Genomic DNA, 23,876 nt, shown 5'->3' on the forward strand with positions numbered 1-23,876 from the left:
TGTGTGCCTCTGTGTATATAGACATGTGTATCTGTGTGCCTTTCTCTGTGTGTAGCTTTCCTCCAGAGATAAAGTTATGGGTGTTTCCCCCATCCCGTGTACTACGTGCCTTCATGGCTACGTCCTCTTTCACACCACAGCACAGCGTTGTGTCAGGTGGTGGATGCTCTGAGGCACTTAAACACTCTGTCTGTTCCTGGGTACTTGACACGCTTTCCTATTGCAGTGCACCATAATGACTACACTGCACAACCTGTTTCATGTGTACCGGTACTTCTCTGGGATGAATTTCCAAAAGTAGACATATTGGGTAACAGGATAAAGGCATCCATGTCTTCGATGAATGCTATTAAAGTTTCAGTCTTGGGAGCTGGACTTCCTCCACAACGCTCACAGTGAGACACCAAGTGGCTGGCTGGCTGCTAACATTTGCACTTTTGCCATTCTTTGATATGTAAAGTGGTTCTTTGGTTATTTATATTTTATATCTGTGTAAATGTTTAGGTGATCTGAAATGCTTTTCCATGACTCTCAGGCCCTGTCTTTTGCCTTTATATCTTCTGGAAGTGTTAAATTGTTGTCTTATTGCTTTCTAGATAAAACAGATATAGATCATGCTGTTTCCACTGGCACCTTCTCTTTGTTGGGACCCCAAAAGGGGTCCTTCTTTAGGCTTTGTCCCAGACTAAGAGTCTGTGAACACAACCCTGTTCTACAACCCTGCATATCTGTATGTGGAGCCCCCAGTCCCTGCTGCCCCGTGGCCCTGTGAACAGCTTTTCCTGCCCTGCGGCCTGCAGGTCAGTGCTCTGTGTGCCTTCACACTCTGCAAGCATTAGGCCTGCGGTTTTTTTTTTCCTTAGATTTTTTTTTTAACTGACGTACTTTGGAAATAAGTCTCTCATGTGTGATCTGAGTTACAAGCGTATCCCAGATAGGCATGTGACCTGGCTTTCTGATTCATTCATGACCCTGAGGCTTTTTGAGAGTCTGTAGCTGTCTTGTGTTTATGTATGATCCAGGATGGCAAAACGGGCTTTGATGTCTGAGCCCCATCCTTCCTTTTTGATCCCATTCCTTTCAAAACTGGTTGTTCATGCTTATTTCTCCAGATAAATGTAACTAGGTTACATTATAGGTTTCCTGACAGGGTTCTAGCTCAATAGCAGAGTGGTGACTGAGAACGTACAAAGTCCTGGATCCAATCCCCAGTGCTGCAATAGATAAGTTAATTAATCTTATCTTATACTGCCTAAGTGTAATGCTGCTAGTTACAGGGTTCTACTTATGTTTGGGATGTCAGAGTAAACGTATAAGCTAACTTAGGGAGAAACCAGGATATGAAATCTTCCAAACAAAGAACTCAGTAAGTGTAAACCCCACAGTGTGTCCCTTAGAAACGCTATGTAGCCTGGCGAGGTAGATTGATGGGTGAGGGTACGTTTCCTACACTTAAGGATATTCCTCTATATTTTATCTTTGGGTTATAATTTATAAATTATAACTGTATCTTATAAATATAATTATAATATTCTATTCCTTTATCTTTTCTGACTAACTTTTGTCTACACATGAGGGCTGTTTATTCAAGCCTGCTCATTTATATCCAGCTTTTTAGTCATGAAATGCTATTTATGGGCTGTATACTGCTCACCCACCATCCCTGTGAGGGCGGAGGAGGGTATCCCACCCAGCGCAAGGTGGAGTTCTGTGGTGGTGAGCAAAAGTGAGATGGCATTCCTGAGACAGAGTCTTTCAGTTGTCAGGGGAACATTCCAGAGGGCCAGGAAATTTGAAGCATGGCTGCTGTCCCAGCCAGTGGCAACCAGGAGCCCAAGCTGACTGATTTTGAGGTTAGTTGCTGCCATATTAGAACCCGCCCTGCAGAACAGCAGTATAGTACAGTGGCAGAACACCTGCTAGTAGGTAAGAGGCCCTCCGCTCCATCCCCAGACTATAGATCTGTCTGCCCCACTTACAGTAGACTCGTAATTATTTATGCCAGTGTCTTTGTCAGATCCTTGTGGTAATTTCTGCCTTTTAATTTTTATACTCCATATGTAGCTGTTTATGGCTTGAGTTTTCATCTATGCCTAGAATTTGCTTTAATTGGGTGTGCAAACAAAGACGACTGTTGTAGGAAGTCTGCTCGTGAGTCAGGAGGCACGGTCCAGCACATGAAAGTGCCAGAGGGGTGTGGGGCATGGGCACAGGGCCTTTCTTGTGGTTTCTGTGGGAAGTGGAGGCAGGGCAGACAGGCAGGTTTGGGCTTGGCCAGCCTGCGGTGTCAGGAGGCTCCAAGGTTAGAAACCATCATGAGTTATTGGTATCCTAGCATGCCTGAGAAAGATACAGGGCAGGGGCATCTGCGGCATGTAACAGCCAGTGAAGGCAGGGTGTGAAGTGGAGCCCTGCAGAGGGAGAGCCTCTTCGGATGCCCACACATCACAAATACAGAATATGAAGAACAATGAATATGTCTCTGTTGTAAATTGAACCCTTAGGCCCAACCAGGTTGCTTTCTTCTTATTATTTAATGATTTAGACCTGAATTCTGTGTTGTTACAAGAGCAGAAGCTTATTGCTATTGTCTTGTTGTCTGGTAGGTATCGTGTAGTAGCCTTTAGCTTTGCTTTCGGTGTTTTTGTTTTGGTTTTGGTTTTGTTTGTTTGTTTGTTTGTTTGTTTTGGCAGTATTATATATTAAACCTAGGGATTTGGACATGCTCCGCCAGTACAATGCCTAAGCTAGCGTCCCCAGCTTTTTTTTTTTTTTTTTTTCCACATGATAGTCTCAGTGAGCTGTCCAAGACTAGCCTTCCCAGGCTGGCCCTGAAAGTGTAATCCTGCTATACTGAGAAGAAAGAAAGGAGGGCATAGGGGGAGGGCAGGGGAAGTGAGAGGTAGGGACTGGGAGGAGAGGAGGGAGAGGAAGTTCTGATCAGGGTGTAAAGTAAATTAATTATCTAATTAATTAGTGAGAAAAAAAGAAAGTGTAATCTTCCTGCCTCAGCCCACTAAGGAGCTCAGGCCTCTACCACTATGTGTCTCTTTTATATACTGTAAGTATTCATTCCTTTTCCTTAACTGGTTTGTTAAAGCCTACTCCCATGCTGCTGTGGAAATAAGATAGGTTGTGTCATATATTCCAATTTAATCTGTGAGTAATTTAAATGTCAACACTATGTTTTCTTAGCTTTTGTCTTAAAATATTTTTCTGGTATTTAGAAAACTTGCATCTACTGACTAATGGCTACTTTTAAGTCTGCTTTCCTGTTCTATCTTCTTTATCTTTCCTTTAGACAATTAAGTTAATTTCCCAGGTTATGCCTCAATAAATGCTCTATCCTCCTTCTCTCCCAGCTTCTCTCCTCTTTAATTTTAGAAGCTGTAAGTTCCAGCAGTCTGGATGGGCTCTTACAAGGGGTCTTCTAGGCTGCCTCATGTCATGGTAGAAATGTGTGTGACTCGTGTGTGTGTGTGTGTGTGTGTGTGTGTGTGTGTGTGTGTAAGACACAGAGATTTTGTAGGTGTATATCTGTGCATGTGTGTATTCATCTGTGTGTGTATCCATGCATGTGTGTCATTATCTGTATGTGTGTGTTTATCTGTGTGTAGTCTATACATATGATTGTATTTGTACCTGTGTGTTTTTATGTGTGTCAATACATGTGTGTTTATGAGTGTGTGTATATCTGTGTGTGTGTGTATGTGTGTGTGTGTGTGCATGCACATACTCACTCTCTTCTCATAAAGCTCGCAGAATTCAGTTGTGGGAGTTCCACTCTAATGTCCTAATATACTTGTCACCAAATACCTCACCTCTGAGACCATTGTCAGATTAAGTTTCCATTCTCTTGGTAGCTTAACATAGACCTTGGACATTAGGTTCATGCACACTTTCATGATGTGGGACCTTGTTCCAGCTCTAAGGTATAAAGTGCTCCTAGCTCAGACCCATTCCCTTGTTTAATATCATGTAGTTGCAATCCTGTGATATCCTGGGTTTGAATACCGCTTCCAAGAAAAATGTTGCCAGATTGATTTTCCTTTTCACTTAAATGTTTATCTCTAGAACATGGTGATTTTAGAAGAGTAAATTCTGATGTAAATTTAATATTGACTATAATAAAAATAGTCAACATTTAAAAGCTGTTACTTCACTAAATAGAACCAAATTTCATTTTAGTAAATTGCCTATTTAAAATTATGTTTGTTTATGTATATGTGTGTGTTCATGTATGCCATGTGTGTGGATGTTCACAGAGGCCATAAGAGAGTGTCAGACCCTTTGGAGCTGGAGTTACAGGCAGCTGTGAGCCCCTGGACTTGGGTGCTGGGACTGATCCCCAGGTCATCTGGAACAGCAACAAACATTCTTAACCACTAACCCATCTCTCCAGCCTCACAAACTTTGATTTTTAAAGTTCTTTATTCTTTTCTTTTTCTATTCTTTACACATCCTGTTTTTGAACTATACTCATGGGGTTGTCTCTTTACTTATTTTCTTTCTACCTCAGAGAAACAGTTTGTCACATTATTTATATTCCTATCTCTTTCCCCATTTCTTTCTTTTTGTTTAATTTTATCCCTTTATTTTTTCCAGCTTATGGTTCCAACTCTTCTGACTGTGGTCTGCTTTTCTTTTCCTCATACTTTAACTTCATTCTGAGACAGCTTTGATTCTTGGTCTATGCTGCCAGGGCCTGGGTCACCTCATGTCCTGCCTGCCTTTCTGCATATATGCATCAGGTAGGGAGACACACAAACATAAATAAATTAGAAGTTTAATCATATAGCATAGCTGTAGATTGCACTAGAGATTTTGATGAAAGCAATATAAATCAGACACGAGCAAAAACCTACACTGAATGGTGATAATGGCAATAAGTAATGAGGAAAACTCCCAAGTTTTGTCACATGAGTGGATTGGAACACTGTGATTGTACAGTCTATAATTTCTTCTGTTTGTTGTCATGACCACCACCCGCCCATACCTACATTCAAAGAAGGAGGTCCACATAACATTGGCACCCCCTCCTCTCACCTACATAAAGTTCCACCAAATATATTACCCTTTTTTGTGAGTAACCCAGATGGTTTGGGCTAACTGTTCCTAACAACTAATATGGATGTTGTCTTGATTAATAACATTTACTAAGTGCTTTCCATATGCTGAGTACTTAAAAACACCATCTCTGTGTGTCCTTTAGCCTTCATAAGAGTTCTCATCAGGTGGATTTTATTAACTCAGTTGTACAGAGAAGGAACCCAAGGCTATATAATGTCACTGTCACTGTTGTGCCCAGTTTGCGAGACCCCAAAAGACCATCGACCACACCAGGAGTCAGAAATTGTATGCAAAAGCAAAGAGCCTTTGAAATATACTTATGGTGTTGTTTGTTTCTTTACTTATTTTCTGAGCTTAAGCTCAGGCTCCCAGCATAAACTGACATAGCAGTCAGAGGCTAGGAGCGCCGAACCTGGAAAGAAGCTAGGTTTTATAGGATTTTTAGCAAGGGAAAGGGGCTTCCAGACGTGACAGTTACAGGACCTGGTGATGTTTAACAAGAGCAAGCTTGTTACATGGTGACTGGCTAGAGGCAAGCTGTAACTAGCTGGAGTAACTATTTTGGTAACCATAATGATAACATATAATTGTGACCTGTTTTCTGAACAGCTAGTTTCAGAGTTGGCACGTTTTGTGGTCATTCGCAGAAATGTTGCAGTTGATACAGGAGTTTTTCTGAAGCAGGGGTAAGTTTTAGGTCATGTATAAGATGGAGGCCAGTGACAAAATGGAGTCTGTTATGTTCAAGCTCTTCATCACAGTCACTGAAGAAGTCCTCCAAAGCCTGCGCCCCTGGTACTGGAAATAGCATGATTCTGTATCAGCATCCCGCTGCTGGCTGCAGGATCTTTGATCATACTGTGTTGTTTACTGGAAAACCTAGTTGTGGTGTGGCTCAGCTCTAGCACACACCTTTAATCCAAGAGTTTTCTGCTTGAATGTTGTAAACAGGATTAAATAAAATTAAACCCTAGGTCAAGAGACGGAGCAAGCAACCAGTTGACAGGGAGTGAACATAGGAAAAAACAGAGTAAGAACAAATCAGGAGGAGAACAGGGAATAGGGAGGTACACAGGAAGTAGAAGGGAGGAGCATTCAGTTTGGGGACATGAACTGACAAGGAAGGTCAACTGTGTGCTTTCTCTGGCTCTCTGAGCTAGCAGGATTTCACCCTAGCACCTGGCTCCTTAGTCTCCATTGATAAAATGTAACAACTGAGAATATGCTAAGAGCAACATCCAGCCCTGGCCCTGCTGGGATGTTCATCATCCCTGTATGCAGCTGAGCATGCTGTAGTGCTCATGGGGCTACAGCTGAAGCGCCAGCCAGAGCAAGCAGCCCAAGCTGCACCTCTGCACTTCTGTGCAAGGCTGAGCAAACGCCTTACAAACTGAGAGTTCTATTTGTTCTTTTAGCATTCGGTGCTTTGTTCCTCATGACCAAGATGAAATCACCTTGGTTAAGGACAAAGAATGATTAAGTTCACCTAATCATTCTTTGGTGGGACTGTGATCTGGAAGATACTGGAGCTGAGCAGTGTTGCAAATATGTGCAAAGGTTCTGCCAGATGGCTGTGTCGTGGCCTATTCCTTCCTCTACTTCTTTCCCAGGAGGTTAACTCACAGGTAAGGGTACAGGAGGAAAGAATAGGGCTCAGACTTCAAGGCTGGGTAGTCCACTGGGCAGTCCTGCTTTTCCTGACAGACATCTCTAGTCCTCCAGCTGCTTCTCGTGGGTGAGACCTTAGGGAATCCATAAGCCCTCAGAAGGGTGATCATTCCAGAATGGCAGTCTCCAAAGTCAGCATGTCCCTGAGTGGCATTGTGTGCCGACAACTCAGAAGTTAGGCCATGCTCTTCCGGAAACCTGACCTGTAAGACTTCTCAGCTCCATTTCAAGTGTCCAAAACCAGTGCTGTGTGGCCTAAATTTCCTCCCTGGCATACGCTAAGTGCTACACTTTGATTGTCATTAGAGGCATACTGTTTACAGGTGTGTGTGTGTGTGTGTGTGTGTGTGTGTGTGTGTGCGCGTGCACGCACACGCGTTAAGGAAAGGTGATGTGAGGAGCTGTACTCACATATTTCAGGTCATCAGTTATGGGAGTCAAAGTCTACTTTCAGACACTGCTCATCAACACGCTGATTGGCACCTTCTCTCCAGCAAAGCCAGGATTCCTCCCATTCTGTTATAATCTCCTGTCATTTCTTACCCACAGGCAAGAACTGGGACCTGACAGCTGCTCTAAGCGACTATGAGCAACTCCGACAGGTGCACACAGCCAACCTGCCACATGTGTTCAACGAAGGGAGGTGCGCCAAGCAGCCGGAGCGAGAACTGCCCCAGCCTGGGCACAAGGTGGAGCGGCCCTGCCTGCAGAGGCAGGACGATATTGCCCAAGGTACCAGCTGTGGGGCTTGTCCATGTGGTCAGCATCACCAGGCTGAGGCAAACTGAACCCCCAATGCCTTGCTCCTTGTAGTAGAGTCTGTGACTTCTGCCTTCCCTGGGAAGGAGGGTGTGACTGATGCAATCCACTGGGCAGTCCTGCTTTTCCTGACAGACATCTCTAGTCCTCCAGTTACCTCCAGCTTAGTCTTCAGGTCATTCAGTAGCATATTCATTCTTCCATGAGTTTCTTCTTCTCTATTGTTCTTTTCCATCGTCAGTCTAAAATAGACTTGTAGCAGTGGTTATAAAAGGAAACTTGAAAGGCTTTTTTTGGTCTCATCTCCTAGCTCTCACTTTATGAATAGCCATTGATCATCCAAGTGTACTTTCTTCTCCTATGTTTGTTCAAAGGTGCAAAGGTCAGGAAGACATGTTGCTTATAATTTGCTTACTTTCCTGAGCAGTAAACACAACTCTTGGCTGCTACGTTTTGTTACGTCGTATATTTAGACGGTGTGTGCAAATGGCTGTCCTGGTTTTTCTTCCATTTTTGTTGCCAGTTGGTTGTCCAGTGCCCCACCCCACCCCCACACATCCATGATAAATGTTGTTGTCAAGAGGCTCTGAGAGCATTGGCTGCTCTTCCAGAGGACTTGAGCTGGATTCCCAGAACCTCCCTGGCAACTGACAACAGTCTGTTACTCCAGAAGATCTGATGCACTAGTCTGGCCTGATAGAGCACCAGGCTCTCGGGTGTTACACATACACACATGCAGGTAAGACACTCACACACAGGAGGAAATGAAAATAAATAAATATTTTTTTAAATGCTTAGTCCTATATATCTCATGTTGGTGCTCTGCTCCCTGCAGGCTGGTGCCATGCAGTGGCCTTGCAATGATTGCCTATAAACATCTTCCTGATTGTGTTTCTGCTCACTGTGCCCAAACCCAGTGCTTCCCTCTGCTCCTGCCAGCTCTGTATATTGTTGCTATGGCTTTGCCTTGTTGTGTAGTTTGAAGGGTGAAAACCAGAATCTTGTTTTAACTTCCACTTTGCCTGTTAATTGGCCTTCTCCTCTGCTACATGACTGTTTCCTCGTGTGGTTCATTTTTCCATCAGTTGGTATGCTTTTCCTTATCAACTTGTAGCTTTCTCTATGAGGATTCTACCCATGCCCGTGTGTATTTGCCACTGTGTCATTTGCCTGATGACTTTGTGTTCAAAAGAGTTCTTTCTATAGAAATGTTAACATTATTAATGGCCCAGCGTGTGAGTTCTGCTCTGGATTTAGAAACAAAAATGCATGGTTAATAAACCTTTTTCCAGCTCGGTGGCACACACCTATAATCCCAGCACTCAGGGAGGCAGAGGCAGGAAGATCTCTGTGAGTTCAAGGCCAGCCTGGTCTACAAAGGACAGTCAAGGCTATACAGAGAAACCCTGTCTTGAAAAACCAAAAAGTAAAAATAAAATAAAGTGTTTTCCTATGATCTGTCAATTTTGTCCTCGGGTGTTTCCATCCATTTGCAATCCTTATAAACAATAACAAAGTCTCTAGGCTGCTGTCTTCTGAATAGAATGCTTCCTCCCTTCACATTGATCAGGTCACCTCTCCCTTTCCCCTCCTGACTAAATACTAGCTGGACCATATTTTAAAGTCCCAGCCCTCCCAGGATCTGTTTGTGAACCCTCTGTGTCTAGCATGCAGCTGTCTGTCTGTTCTCCTTGAGTCTGTAGGTTTCCTATCATTACTCTCTAATGCAAACTCTGCCTTTCCACAAGTTTTCATAGCTTTGATGTAACTATGCTTCCATGTAAGCCTTACTGCACTTCTAATTGTAATTGAGTGGAGTCCTGTTCTTTTCAAGTTGCCGAGTTTCTTGCACCCAATACTGTTGCTCTTCTCATATTTGGATTCTACTAAGGCTAGACACAGGAGAAAGCAAGTCATTCTGTACTTACCTGCTTTCCAGGCATCCACATAAGTACATTGACTCCTTAGTACTAGTGGTTCTGAGAGGATGACCTGGGTTATCATCACAGGGAAATCATACCATGTAAGAGAATTCGATATCTTATTTGTAATTAGATATAATGATTTCTTTTTTATTTGAAAATTTTATTTAAAGTATAATTATATCATTTCCCTCCTTCATCTAACCCCTCCCATTCCTCTTTTCATTTCTCTTAAGTACATAGCCTTTTTTTCTTTAATTATTATTATTATATACATGCTGCATGCATATACACACAAATACGTAAACACAACCTGCTGAGTCTATTTAGCACTGTTAATATGTATATGATTTATTATTTCAGGGCTGACTACTTAAGTTTTGGATAACCCTAATTAGGGGGCTCATTTCTGGGGAAGAATATTTTCCTGTTCTCAGCATTGAATATGGTGTGTGTGTGTGTGTGTGTGTGTGTGTGTGTGTGTGTGTATATGTGTTATTGGGCCTCATCTATGCTAGAATTACAGCACCAATTCTAAGAATGATTCTTGAAGACAATTTACCATTAATTTAATCATTCAAAGGAACCTTTTTTTATATATATATATATAATGAATGAATGCTCAATCTGCATGTATGCATGCATACCAGAAGATGGCATCAGATTCCATTATAAATAGTTGTGAGCTGTCATGTAGGTGCTGGGAATTGAACTCAGGACCTCTGAAAGAGCGGCAGGTGCTCTTAACCGCCGAGCCATCTCTCCAGGCCTTGGAGCCTTTCTCTTGAGTAAAGAATTTATTCCATTTAGTTTACTTTATCTCATATCTATACCTATACTGCGTACAGTGTGTACTCTATGTGCACTATAACTATATAAAATAGAAATAGTGTATGCTGACTGCTTTATTTGTCAAGCTCGTGTGTATTTTTTCCTTCTCTGTCTGTTAGGCTCTTCCCCCTACTATTTAAAGTTTCTATGTTCCACTCTTACTCATCTGTCAGTTCCCACTGTCCTTTTAAAGCCTGTGTTTAGGTTTTCTTTCTCAAACCTTCTAAGCACTGTCTCACCCTGAGAACTGTGTGTCATATGCCTCTAACCCCTCCTACTGCCAGGCCCTCAATTACATTTACACTCTTTTCATTACCTGTTTTTATTTAGGCAAAAGTCAGCCTCTTTCTTTGTTCATATTTAAAGTCATGTGCTCAAAACATTTTGCAAACGACAAACTATATATAATATCAACAGTAACCCCATAAGATCCTAAGAAAGCCAAAAGAATCTTAACCTTGGAACAATGCCATAACATATGGCTTAGGATTTGGCAACAGGCCTGCTCTACTCGTCACATGACAGCGCAGCGTAGCACCTGGTGTAATAAAGGACTGGTAATAAAAAAATCGATGCCACAGTGAATATCATCTCGTATTTACATATCTTCCATACTACACTTTTTATTGTTATTTTAATGGCAAGATGGTTTACTGTCCAAGTGCAGGTTATACTAGCTGCCCCTCAGCACTTACCTCGCCTCTCAGTAGCATAAAGAGGCCACACTGAAAGCCTGGGCAGGACTACTCAGGTCTGTGTGAAGTCACACAGGGAGATATTTCTCAGAGGGCACCATTAAGAGACATTCATTTCCCTCTTGCAAAAGGAGCATTTCCTCAAATACTGCCTTCAAATCTTACTTTTGCCAAGAACCTCTCAAGCCTTTGGTACCTGAAAAGGTTTCCATGACCTTCTGAAAAATTTTCAGTGGAACAAAACTCCCCAGTTCACATTCATTTCCCTGAACTCTTTATAACCTTCCTCCATTGTCTTCTTGAAGCTCCTCTTCATATCTTCTAAAAGACATGATTGCCTTGGCATTCTAACCTACTTCTTTTTTTTTTCCTGGGCGTTCATTGAGAGTCAACACTTACATTTTCATCCCAAATTATTTCTTAGTATTATTACTATCTCAGACTCCAATATTCTCTGTGTTTCTCTGAACATTTGCTAGGCTCATTTGTAAACTCAATCCATTCGACCTGACCCTGTGACATAAGAACTTTGTTTACTTTCTTATATATGCCTGTCTTTCTCATATGCTTCCTCAGCACCTAGTGCCGTGATTATCAGCACCTCAGACTGGAATGCACCAGACAGAAGGCCGGCAGCATGGACTCTAGCTGGTCCTCCAGTCAACTGTGAAAGGGCTGCAGGCTGACCAGTCTTGAGAGTTTTGCCTTTGTGTTTGACACATAATAGTTGTACATGTTCATGGGGTGCTGTAGAATTTCAATGTATATTAGCAATGTGTAATACCTTGATGAGGGCTAGTACATCTATCATCTCATACATTTATTATTATTTCTGCTCAATACAATCAAAATGTTTTCTCCTGGTGACTAAAAAAATGCGGTAAGTTGTGAACTGTGGTCACTGCTGTACTATGAAACATTAAGATTTACTCCGTCTGTCCAACTGCAGTTTTGTGCCCAGTCACCAACCTCAGTTTCCTCTGTCCCTCCCACACCCATTCTTTGCTCACCACTCTCCCACTCTAGCTCTGCATAATCACATGTGGGATGTGCCTGGCTTAGTTCACTTAGCATTCATTCCTTAGGTTCATCCATGTTGCCATAAATGACACAGTTGCACTCTTTGAATGAATAAGTACTATCCCCTTCTATATACGTGTTCATTTTTCTTTCTCCATTCTGCTGACAGATGCTTGTGTTGGTCCTGTTTCTTAAGAGTTGCAGAGAATGCTGTAGAGCATGTGGGAGAACAGATACCTCACAGAGAGTTTCTCTTCTTATGGAGATTCATCCAATATTAGGATTACTGAGCGTTGAGTGATTTAACGCAGGTTTTATACTTCTCCTTCCCTCAGGGAAACTTTGAGAACCACTTTATGCAATTGCTTGTTTCCAAAGGCTAAACCCATTGTGTCCGTTGCCCAGCTATTGGCATGTTGGAGAAAGGAGGGGAAGGAGTGTCAAGGATTTGAGCTGAGTGCAGGAAGCAATGGGGACATCTCTGAGTGACGGACAAGCCGGACCTCATGTTTCATCTTTCTTGTTCCTGGTGGCCTCTGTGGTTTTTGCCAGTCGGTTTTGACAAAATTGCATTAATGCCATTTCTGGCCACTGGTATTACAGATGAGGCTCTGTAGGAAGTCTTGCTCTGATGAAGGCAGTAGTTGCTATTTCCTTGCACCAGGGATACTAGCCTGAAACAAGGTGAACAAACTCCTGACTCTTGTGCATACACTCAGGAATTTGACACAGAGTTTTGACCATAGTCACACCCAAATACTTAGGGTCCTTTGTCCCTGGGCTGAGTAAGGACTTCTGCTGTAAGAAGTTCCGTGCCACAAACACTGACGCTGTGGTGACTATTCCCACATCACACACTCCAGAATTGTTTAGGGCCAACACACACCTGTAACCCCTGCACTTGGAGGCTGAGACAGGAAGATAGTAAATTCAAGGCCAGCCTTGGCTCTATTTAAAAAAAAAAAAAAACACTTCTGATTTTTGCTAATGTTACCCATTAAGCACTCAGCTGTTTTTTAAAGAATATTTTACTGCACCAAGAGAACAAATGCATCCACTTCAGGTTACCTGAGTTCCCACAGGGTAATAGACTGTGCTTTGGAGACATGATCCCCTGCATTTCTCATTCTTTGGACAAAGCCATAAAACAGTAAAAACAACGAACAGAGTAGACCATGGTACCGGAGAGTTCTGGGACAAAAAGAGCATGCAGGGGGACAGGAGGCATGCACAGCCTCCGTCTGTGTGTCCCCAGGATGCTCACCTGGAAAATGCTCGTCAGAGAAGCATGAATAGAGTAAGCCAGTGTCTGGATGGCCTGGCCACAACCTGAGCAGGATGCTGCTCGCTTTAAATTTGTAAATACATGAAAATAAAGATGGTGTGCCAGGTCCCACTCGCTGCTGGGAGAGGAGGGCTCTGGGGAGTGGAGTGAAATGGAGCTCAAGAGCAATAGCAAGCCCTGCTGCCCCTGTCAGTGTGCTCGCTGCTCTACTCTCAGTGGTTCCGTGACTCACTGAGGAAGGGCCACACCCCAGGTTCACCCTGGCAGCAAGCAGGCCTGCAAGGTAGAAGAGTCTTAGAAGATAGAAAGCCTGGTATGGGAAGTATATGAGTGTGTATGCACGTGTGTGATGTGCATGTGGCTTCCTATGTGTGTATAGGACAGCGTGCACATAGCTGCATCTGCGTGTGCAGTGTATCCTGTGTGTCCATGTTACATACTTTCTATGTAAATATTACATAGCATAAGTAGTGTATGCATATACATCCATGTTTGTATGTGTATAACATGCACATAGTATAGTGCCTACGCATGAGTGTGTTTTGGGGATATACGTGTCCATATTTGTAGTATCCAGTACATTCGTGTACCTGTGTGTGTATGTATGTGGGCATATATGCATATATACGTCCATGCATATGTAAACTGTATGGTGGATGCCTGTGTATATGTGTCTGTAGACAAAGGTGTTGTCTAAAAGTGTCATGTTGGGGCTGTAGAGATGGCTCAGTGGTTAAGAGTACTGTTGCTCTTACAGAGGATCCAGGTTTGATTCCCAGCTCCCACATGGTAGTGTACAGCCATCCATACTCCAGTTTCAAGGGATCCAACCTGCTCTTCTCGCCTCCTTAGGCAGCAAACACCATAGTACACACACACATACATTCAGAGAAAACACGTGTAAAATGAATAAATCTAATTTTAAAAATAAATAATAACTGTTTTTTGTATGTCTGGCATATTTATTGATAGTTCTGTATGCTGTGTGCACAAATGTGGTCAGCGTGTATTTGCATGAAGTTGTGTGTTTTTACTGTACGGTGTGTATATACATTTGCACCTATCTATATGAGTATGTTTGTATATATGTGTTTCTAGTGTACATAAGTATATTACATGTGCTATGTGAGGAGAGATGTGTGTTGTCTATTCATAGTATATACTTATGTATTTCTGTATGTTTGCATATGTGTGGTATGTGCTGTGTGTACATGAGTGTTTAAGCATGGCTGCATACACCCTCAGAGCCACATTTACAGCAACATGACCCCTGAGGCTGTTCTTTCTTCTCATCAGCAGAGAAGCGACTTTCCCGGGGAATTTCCCATGCCAGCTCGGCCATCGTCTCCCTCGCCCGATCCCACGTGGCGAATGAATGCAGCAACGAGCAGTTCCCCCTGGAGATGCCCATCTACACGTTCCAGCTGCCGGACCTGAGTGTGTACAGCGAGGACTTCAGGAGCTTCATCGAGCGGGATTTGATCGAGCAGGCCACCATGGTGGCTCTGGAGCAAGCAGGTGAGTCTGCTGCCCGCGGGCTCCTGGTCCGCAGCACCCAACCCCCGCTCACTTCACCGCCACCCACTCCTGCTCCACTCATCCCGCCCCGTGTGACATCCTGGCCCTCGTTCCCCAGCAAATAGCAGAAAGATTGGTGTTGTGTTCTTGGGATTTGCCATCAGAATTCTCCATTTGTTCTAATAGATTTAATGTGTCTGGTTTTATGTTGAGGTCTTTGATCCACTTGGACTTTAATTTTGTGAAGGGTGATAAGTATGGATCTATTTGCATCTATCTACATGTAGACACCCAGTTAGACCAGCACCATCTGTTGAAGATGCTATCTTTTTTCCATTGTATGGTTTTGGCTCCTTTGTCAAAAATCAAGTGTCCATAGGTATGTGGGTTTATTTCTGGATCTTCTATTCGATTCCATTGATCCACCAGGTTGTCTCTATGCCAGCACAGTTTTTATTACTGTTGCTCTATAGTTCAGCTTGAGATCAGGGATGGAGATCTTTTGTTGTACAGGATTGTTTTAGCTATTCTGGATTTTTTATTTTGTTTTGTTTTTCCATATGAAGTTGAGAATTGTTCTTTCAAGGTCTGTAAATAACTGTGTTGATGTTTGATGAGAACTGCATTGAATCTGTAGATTCCTTTTGGTAAGATGGGCATTTTTAGTATGTTAGACCCACTGATCCATGAACTTGGGCTGTGGAGACTGATGCACCAACCAATGACCAGGAAGAGGACCCAGGCCCCCTGATCAGATGTAGCCAATGGGCAGCTCAGTCTCCAAGTGGGTCTGCTAGTATGAGGAGCAGGGGCTGTCTCTGACATGAACTACATTCTCCCTCTTGCATGCAGACTGGCCAGGGCATCACACTGGCAGAAAGACAGTGGTAGGCGATTACTGACACATCTATTCAGCACACCCTCTGAGTGCAGATCTGTGGGCACAAGAGAAGCAATGGAGGTCTTCAAAGCAAAGGGAAAGCACACAGAGGATAGATATCTTGGGCATTTTGGCCCGCTCACAGTTGCAATTCCACTGGCACAATGGGGGGTCTGAAGATCAAGACTCACCACACCTCTGGTATCCGTGACATCTGTGTTTTTGTAATGTTGGCAAAACAAAGTGGTCTCTGGGCTACTGCAGCATGACCTCACCCCAGCCTGCCAACCATGTGACTTCTTTGACCATCTCTCCTCTGCCCTTAAGCAAGGACTACCACTAGACTATTTCTCAGACTCTGAGTCCTGGTTCTCCCCTAGACCTAACACCTCTGAGTAAGGAATCCAGCTGCAGCTCCTACGCCTTGGTTCTTTTTTTTTTCTCATTAGTTACATTTTGTTAATTCTGTATCCCCACTATATCCCTCATTCCCTCCCCAATCCCACCCTCCCTCCCTCATCTCCTCCCTGCCCCTTTCCAAGTCCACTGATAGGGGAGGACCTCCTCCCCTTTCATATGACTCCGTTTTGTCAGGTATTTTCAGGACTGGCTGCAAAGTCCTCCTCTGTGGCCTAATAGTACTGCTCCTCCCTTGGGAGGTGGGGAGGTCAAAGAGCCAGTCATTGAAGTGGAAAGGATAGGAGCTCCACAAGGACCAAACATATCTGGGCACAGGGTCTTTTCTGAGATGGACACTCAACCAAAGACCATGAGAGGATAAAACCTAGAACCTCTGCTCGGATGTGACCCGTGATAACTCAGTAATCAATTGGTTTCCCATAGTAAGGGGAACAAGGACTGTTTCTAACAGGAACTCAATGCACCTTGGTTCTTACTGTCCCTGTCCATGAGGAAGGTGGAACTGTTCTTTAAAACAGCCACCTGAGAAAGCCTTCCAGTGTTGCCGGGTAGAGTATAGATTCCTCCATCTGATAGCTAACTGCTTAGAAGAGTTGAGAACCGTCTATTTATGTGCAATATTATTTGCTGATGAGATGCTATAAATGTGAAATTTTTGCTTGTTTAAGGAGAAAACTGCTAGTGTTTATCAGGAACTGGTATCCATTGTAGAGACTCAGTTCAGATGTTCCTACCTGCCTATAATGTAGGGACATAGTAACCATAGGAACCTATAATTCCTATGCCAGTCTACAAAACTGGTAGGAAAAAAAGAAGGTGTTTGTTTAGCTAGCTTTGCCATAGTCTAGCTCATCCACCCCAGGACTTGCCTCTACTCTCTCAGAGCTCTGTGTAATGGGCCTCCTGGGGTACGGGGCCTACCCCATATGTTTTTTTTTCAGGGGGTGCTTTATGTGCGTGGGTAGCAGTTTGAACTCCCATGGATACCACAAGTTGGGGAGCCAATCCTCACAAATAGGGGGACCAGCCTTACAATCCTGGAGCTATGTACAAATTCCAACCCATGACAGTCCTGGCCTGGTCTTCAATGGCTAAGAATGGACCTTCTTACAGAGGAAGGGAAATGCTTTTCATGCTTTAGTAACTATCCTGCCTTTGGGCACTCAAAGATACTTCCATTGCCCCACTGGGTGACCTTACTGTATCCCACATAAGAAGACTCACAGGAAAGGGTTTGAGAAAGCACACCCCACATCTGGGAGATGAGTTCCACAAGAGCAAGATGTCACAGGGTCCTTCAGTATGTTTGTGGGCCAAGGGGCAGAGGCATAGCTATATAACCATGGTTTCTGTAGATAGAGGAGATTAGAATAGAGATAACAGAAATATTGAAAATGTCCTAAAGAGTGACCTCATGTCTGCTTCCAAGGGAGGATAACAGGATTAGAGGGAATCTGCTGTGAAAGTCTAAGACATGATGGAGGCACTGGGCTTTAAAATCAGCCTGACCTGACTCTAATCCTGGGTGGGCTTGGGGAAGTGCTCAGCCTACTTGCACCTTCCATCTGAACATCAGATGAGTAGTTGCTATCAGATGAAGGCAGAGTCACCTGTGTACAGGTGTATATGCTGTCACAAAATTCCTGTCCAAGTTTAAGGCTGTTTCCATAAACCAAGCAGATGAAACTCTACCCTGGAGCTGATTATACCCCAGTATAGAAGAAAGATAAAAAGCCAGACCATACATGTTAAAATGAGTGGTGAGTGAGGGCTGCCATAGAGGTGCTGTGGTGCAAGGTAAGGAGGCATAAGTAGGAGGAAGAGCCTGGTGCAAGCCAGAGGAACGAAGAGAGCTTGGAAAGCAGTCAGAGCATCATATCACAGGCCAGGCATAGTTAAAGAAGTAACGGGAGCTACTTGCACAGGTCCAGCAAAAGCTAAAGCAGGGGTGAAGAAAGTCAAATGGATGAGATTCAGGGCCTAGGGAAGCATTCATGTTCTGGAGTTTTAACTGTAAATAGGACATACAGCCTCAAGAAGGTTTGGGGCAGGAGAGTAGCAGACAAATGGATGGAACCAGAAAAGATCTAGGTCCTCTCCTAGATGTGTCTTTAGCAGCAGCCAAGGCCACACTGTTCTTTTCACGGCAACCAGGAAAGGTCTTTTGCCCTTATGGGAACTATTGCTCTTCTTAGCTTCAAGGACACAGGCAAGAATCCTAGACATCCTTTAACACTCCTGGGACAAGAATGGTAAGTGAATGGACAGAATTCCTATTTTAATGTCCTTTGGCAAAGGACACTGTATTCATTTCTATCAGTTCACAGTAACAAACTGCTCCCACATTTAGCAGCCTGAAAACATGTCTTTATCATCCTATAGTTTCTGTGGATCAGAAGTTTAGTATATTTTACCTGGGCCTGAAAGTCCACATAATCTCTCCAGGCTGAAATCTGGAGGTCAGTTGGCCATGTCCTCATCTGAAGCTCTATCTAGAAAGGACCTACTTCTTAGTTTCTGAATACAACTCTGTCCTCTTCTTGAGTGACTTGTGTACATTCTGTTTCCTGGGGAAAATGAATAAAAGTCCTCAAGTCTAGGCTCAACTTGAACACTGAGGCAGCCTGGGCTTTAGGAGAATCATTAATGCCACAGAAAGACAGAATGTTGGGGCCTCTAAGGAAAGTTGAGTTCTACAAAGGAGAGTAGGGGTCCCTCCTTTTTCATTTCCAAGGAAGGGAAACGTTCTGTACCACATGGTTGCTGAGTATTCTGTGGTACATGCTTGTAGCAGGCAGTCTCTAATTTCTAAACAGAAGGAAATGAAAGAAGTTCTTGCATTTCGGGGTAGGAACATGTGACCTTGAGGATGTAGGGGTGGGACAAAGGGACTGTTTATTTAATATGCATTTATCATAGGAGTTATGTCACCAGTAACCTCTGATATCTTGTAGTCTGGTAGCCCGGTGGCTGTACACAGTCAGCTCTGAAGATATACAGATGCAGATGGGCAGGTCTGGTCTAGCTTCTAACCTAACTCCTAGAGCAGTGGTTTTCAATCTTCCTACTGCTGCAACCCTTTAACAGTTCCTTGTGTTATGGTGACCCCAGCCATAAAAGTTATTTCATAACTGTAATTTTGCTACTGGTATGAATCATGATGCAAATATCTTTTGAGATAGAGATTTGCCGAAGGGACCGCAGCACACAGGTTGATAAACGCTGTCCTAGAGACTGCCTGTGAGGCCTAGGTGTGTAACAAGTGCCCTATATACTGACTTCCTGGATTTCTGCACTTACAGAGACAGGAGCCTTATGACTCAAGCTTACTACTTGCAGATATACAACAGCAAGGGACAGCAGAAGCCCAGGATTCATGGCATGGTGGGCAGTCCTCAGGGCCCGTGGCAGATACAGCCTGTGGGTTTACTTGACTAAAGAACTGAAAGACATCTGTTACAGGATGGAACAGCCAGAGCTGTTCTTACCGCATCCTTCCTTATCTCAGGATGCTGCCTTCTAGAACATTCTATAGTTAGAGGATATTACAAGTGAGAAAAAGTGAGAACTGCCTCCCCACCTGCCAAATGGCTATGCTGAGAACACTTTGTTAACATGAATCTTACCATTTTCTTTTAATTTGTATTAACATAGTTTTAATATCCCCCAGCCTGAAACTTTACAAAGAGACTTTTAAATGTCAAAGGGCATCGGGAAGACTGTCCTCCACTGGTCCCTGCCATTTAGCCCTTTCCAAACTGGATGGATGGAAGAGAGAGAGAGAGAGAGAGAGAGAGAGAGAGAGAGAGAGAGAGATGGATATGCATACACACTGCTTACTTGTGCAGGGCCAGCTGGAGACTCCCTCCTGTCTACCCCTCCCCTGTATGCTCCATCCTGCACTGTCTTGCTCCAAATCCCTCTCACTTCTGCTTTATCTGACCATTAAACCCTTAAGGAATTTACTCACTTAGGTCAAGATAACCCAAGACAACACTTTGGTCAACCCAGAATCAAGACCTGGCTTTCCCAAAGTCTCTTCACTTGGCCATGGATTGTAGCATGAGGCCCATACACCCTCAAGGGGAGCGGATTTCACCAGGAACATCTGGAGATGAACTCTTAGGGCTGCCTTAGAGGTCTGCCTGCCACTTACAAAATGTTCTCTTTTTTTTAAGATTTATTCATTTATTTTATATAGATGAGTGTTCTATCTGCATGTACACCTGCATGCCAGAAGAGGGTATCAGATCCCAGTGTAGATGGTTGTGAGTCACCATGTGATTGTTAAGAATTGAACTCAGGACCCCTGGGAGAACAGACAGTGCTCTTAACAACTGAGCCATCTCTCCAGCCCAACGAAATGTTCTTATGTGTAGATGACTATTCTGCTGAGCTAAAAATCACAGCAAAATATTAAATTGTATTGGATATATTGGGAGCAAAGGGATTTTCCCAGCTTCCTGATCTTTCACTTTTAACCATTCTGCTTGAATGGGTACACTATAGTATGTACACAGCGGCCGCAGACAGACATATATTTGGTTTCTATTCTCTTCCTAATGAGTTAAAGCTTCATACTTCTGCTGTGCCCTGTGAGGAAACTGGACCCATTTACAAGTGTGCGCTCTCTTTCTCTCTCTCTCTCTCTGCTTTATTTTTTTAAGCATGCTCTCTTGACAACCAAAGTGGAGGCCGGCAAGGGTGGGGTTAGGCACAGTAAGGGGTATGCTTTTGATAGGAGCGCCCACCATATGTTGGAGACTCCTGCAGTACTCTGTGCATACCAGGTGACTAAAAGGAAAGACCCCTGAGAGGCCAGGTAGCAACGGTGCCTCGCCACCTGCCAAATGGCTGTGCTGAGAACGCTTTGTTAACATGAATCGTCATCTTCTTTTAATTTGTATTAACATAGCCTTAATATCTCCCAGCCTGGAACCTTATGGAGAGACTTTTAAAAGTCAAGTGAGACAGATTGCTGTTACACAGCCTAGAGAGGAAAATTTACTAAGTGATTGGATATTATTCCCACTTAGGTCTCCAACAGGCCGTCCATGGACACTGTTAATTAAGGCTCCTAATTGCATTTCTCATTCAGCTTCAATAAGATGATTTGCAGGTGGTAAGAATGTGCCCATTGTTGGCATAAGCATTAGCATCTTCATATCCATTACATTTTGTAGTGTGCATTTTATTACATATAATACATATTTCATTTACAACTGAGGACATAGTTAGTTTGTGCCAATAAAACACATCATTAGAATGAAATTACTGAATATTAACCAGGCAGCACTGGGGAGCAGATCAGAGACCAGTTTGACAAAAGTACCGACAAGCTTATTATTTTAAACTTTGTTAACATGCTGGCTCTAAACTGAATATGCTTTTGAGAACCTTAATTTACAGCTGATTTGAACTCTTTACCCTCATATTTCATTGTTTTTATTTTGAAAGCATTAACACCTTTTGTTAAAATCAGTTTCATTTCATGACAGAGAAGTGAAATGAGGACATATAAACCAATGCCCGCAGCTGCTCAACACCTACTATATTAATCTCTTTGTGTTGCAGTCTTCTGGGTTTTCCCGGTTTTTTGAAGCAAAGAAGCAAAGTCTTACTTCGTACCAGAGGCTGGCCTGGAACTCTCACTGTGTAGCCCCAGCTGGCCTCAAACTTGAGGCGGTCCTCATGACTCAAGTACTGGGATTACAGATGTGAGCCACCATGGCTTATTTCCTTAAAAACAAAAAAAGTCAACTGAAATGCTTTTTTACAACTTCTTGAAATATCTACAGTAAATGTTCTTATTCAAGTGAAGTTCACAAAAAGTTGAAAGTCCTGAGTGATGACTAAGTACTGTACTTTATCCCCTAAGTAAAATATAATCTAATTAACATAATATATAACAATGTATGAGTAGCTTTACATAATATTAGAAGCTTGATAATAAACAATTCACATTCATATACATAGATACAATCATACATAAACATGCAAAAGTATATGTATAAATACATGAACATATGTCAACTTGGTTCATAAACTTGAACAATTTTGATATCCAGAAAGCAGCTTTAAAATGATGTTTGTGTTTCTTACATGGCACATACATAACATTGTCCAGTGATCCAGAGACATATTCTCTTGAAAAGAAGTTAAGTACAAATGCACTCTATCCAGATGGAAGGGCCACCCATGGCACCATCTTGGCAACAGTCTCTGCCTCACTCCTGTGTAGCTCGCCCCACTCACTGTTTTTCTTTTGCAGCCTCATTTGGGTGAGATTGTCTAGGAGCTTTCCGAGAAAGAGTGCTAACTTTACCCAGATCCTCCCGTGAAGACAGGCTAAGGTCACAGCTCATGCTGATTTTCTAAGATGCAATCCCAGACATGTCACATGGAGAGTCTGTGGAGAAATCAGGCTGCTGGGGATAGTCTGTACAAATCCTGCTTTCATTTTTCTTGAGTAAATACCAAGGGGAATAGTTGGACTTATATGGTGCTATGGTCTCAGTGTGTCCTCTAAGAGTTCACATGTTGGAAGCTTAGGGCCTAGGGTTGCAAGGTGGCAAGTGTCATAGGTCTATTTTTAAGTCTGTATTAGTCTATATTTTCTGTGACTATAACAAATTACCTGAGGCTATCTATTCATCTGTTTTCTGTGATTATAAAAAATTACCTTTAAGTCATAAGGTAGAGGTAGTTTGGTTATTTGGGGTACTACTCTCAGAAGGAATTAATATACTGACTATGGGACCTGGGCTATTTCCCATAACAAATCATTATAAAAGAATGAGCCTGACACCTGAATCCTGCCTCAGTAAGTGACTGTTCTTTTCCTCTCACTTGTGTTTCCTACCATAACATCATTCAGCCATGAGGCCTTCAGAGGCATCTGTCTGGTCTTGAACTTTCAGACTCAAAATTTTGTGTCCTGCAAGATATGGGTGCCAACATTTCATCATGGATTAGGGAGAGACTTCTGAGGCCCCACCTCTCTTTGAGGGACAACTGACAGTTAAAGAAGCCTGAGGCAATGGTATGTCACTTTGCTCAGTGGTGTTGTCCACTGGTAAGTTGCCCATACTCCAATAAATAACTCTTTGCCATGCTAATGCAAGCAGGAGATCAGTAGGAAAATAAGGGAAATGAGAGAGGGAGATGGGGAAAAAAATGACTGAAATTCATATATATATATATGTGAGTATAATATATACATGTATAATATATATTATATAATATGTACTGTGTATATATAGTGTATTTATGTGCATATGAAATTGTCTAGAATAAAAGTATGTATGCTAAATAAACCCCCTTTAGTTTGTTTTCAACCTCAGGTTATTTGTTATAGTCACAGAAAATATACTAATACATATTCTCTAGAGGTATGTCCCAAGATCACTATTAAGTGCTGATTATTTAAGAAACAAAACTGTGATATGCTGGCAACCAGCTTTCCTGGGAAGTAAGGGTACTCTACGTGATTTTGTGCATGCCTTCCCTTCTCACTGCTCTTCCATTTTTGTAATACCCAAGAATAGAATTTTTGGCATACTTTCGCTTAGCTTTGTTAGTGATTGCCAAAAGCTTTTCCAAAATCAGTGTGCCGTTTCCATTTACAGCTGTGACGTACAACAAGTCTAGTTGTTATGTGTCTCCAGCACTCGCTGTGACAGACTGATCTGGAGTGTGAAGCAGTGGCTTTCTATAGTTTGAATCTGTGTTATCTGTGTTGGTGGCTATCAATAGGACTTCTTATGTCCTTTTTGACCATCTATAATTCCTCTGTGGTCAAATTCTTG

The 23,876-nt window shown here is 42.8% G+C and overlaps 1 protein-coding gene across 1 annotated transcript in view; it reads left to right on the forward strand.

Moving 5' to 3' along the window:
* Otud7a (OTU deubiquitinase 7A) overlaps positions 1 to 23,876 on the forward strand; it is a 311,702-nt gene that overhangs the window by 242,649 nt on the left and 45,177 nt on the right. The window contains exons 5-6 of the mRNA XM_055623230.1: positions 7,288 to 7,470; positions 14,550 to 14,768. Of these exons, the coding sequence (XP_055479205.1) occupies positions 7,288 to 7,470; positions 14,550 to 14,768 (402 nt within the window). The remainder of the gene's footprint in view (positions 1 to 7,287; positions 7,471 to 14,549; positions 14,769 to 23,876) is intronic.

This window comes from Psammomys obesus, unplaced genomic scaffold (genome assembly GCF_907164565.1).
Source record: "Psammomys obesus unplaced genomic scaffold, mPsaObe1.curated_primary_1811, whole genome shotgun sequence".
Classification (NCBI taxonomy): domain Eukaryota; kingdom Metazoa; phylum Chordata; class Mammalia; order Rodentia; family Muridae; genus Psammomys; species Psammomys obesus.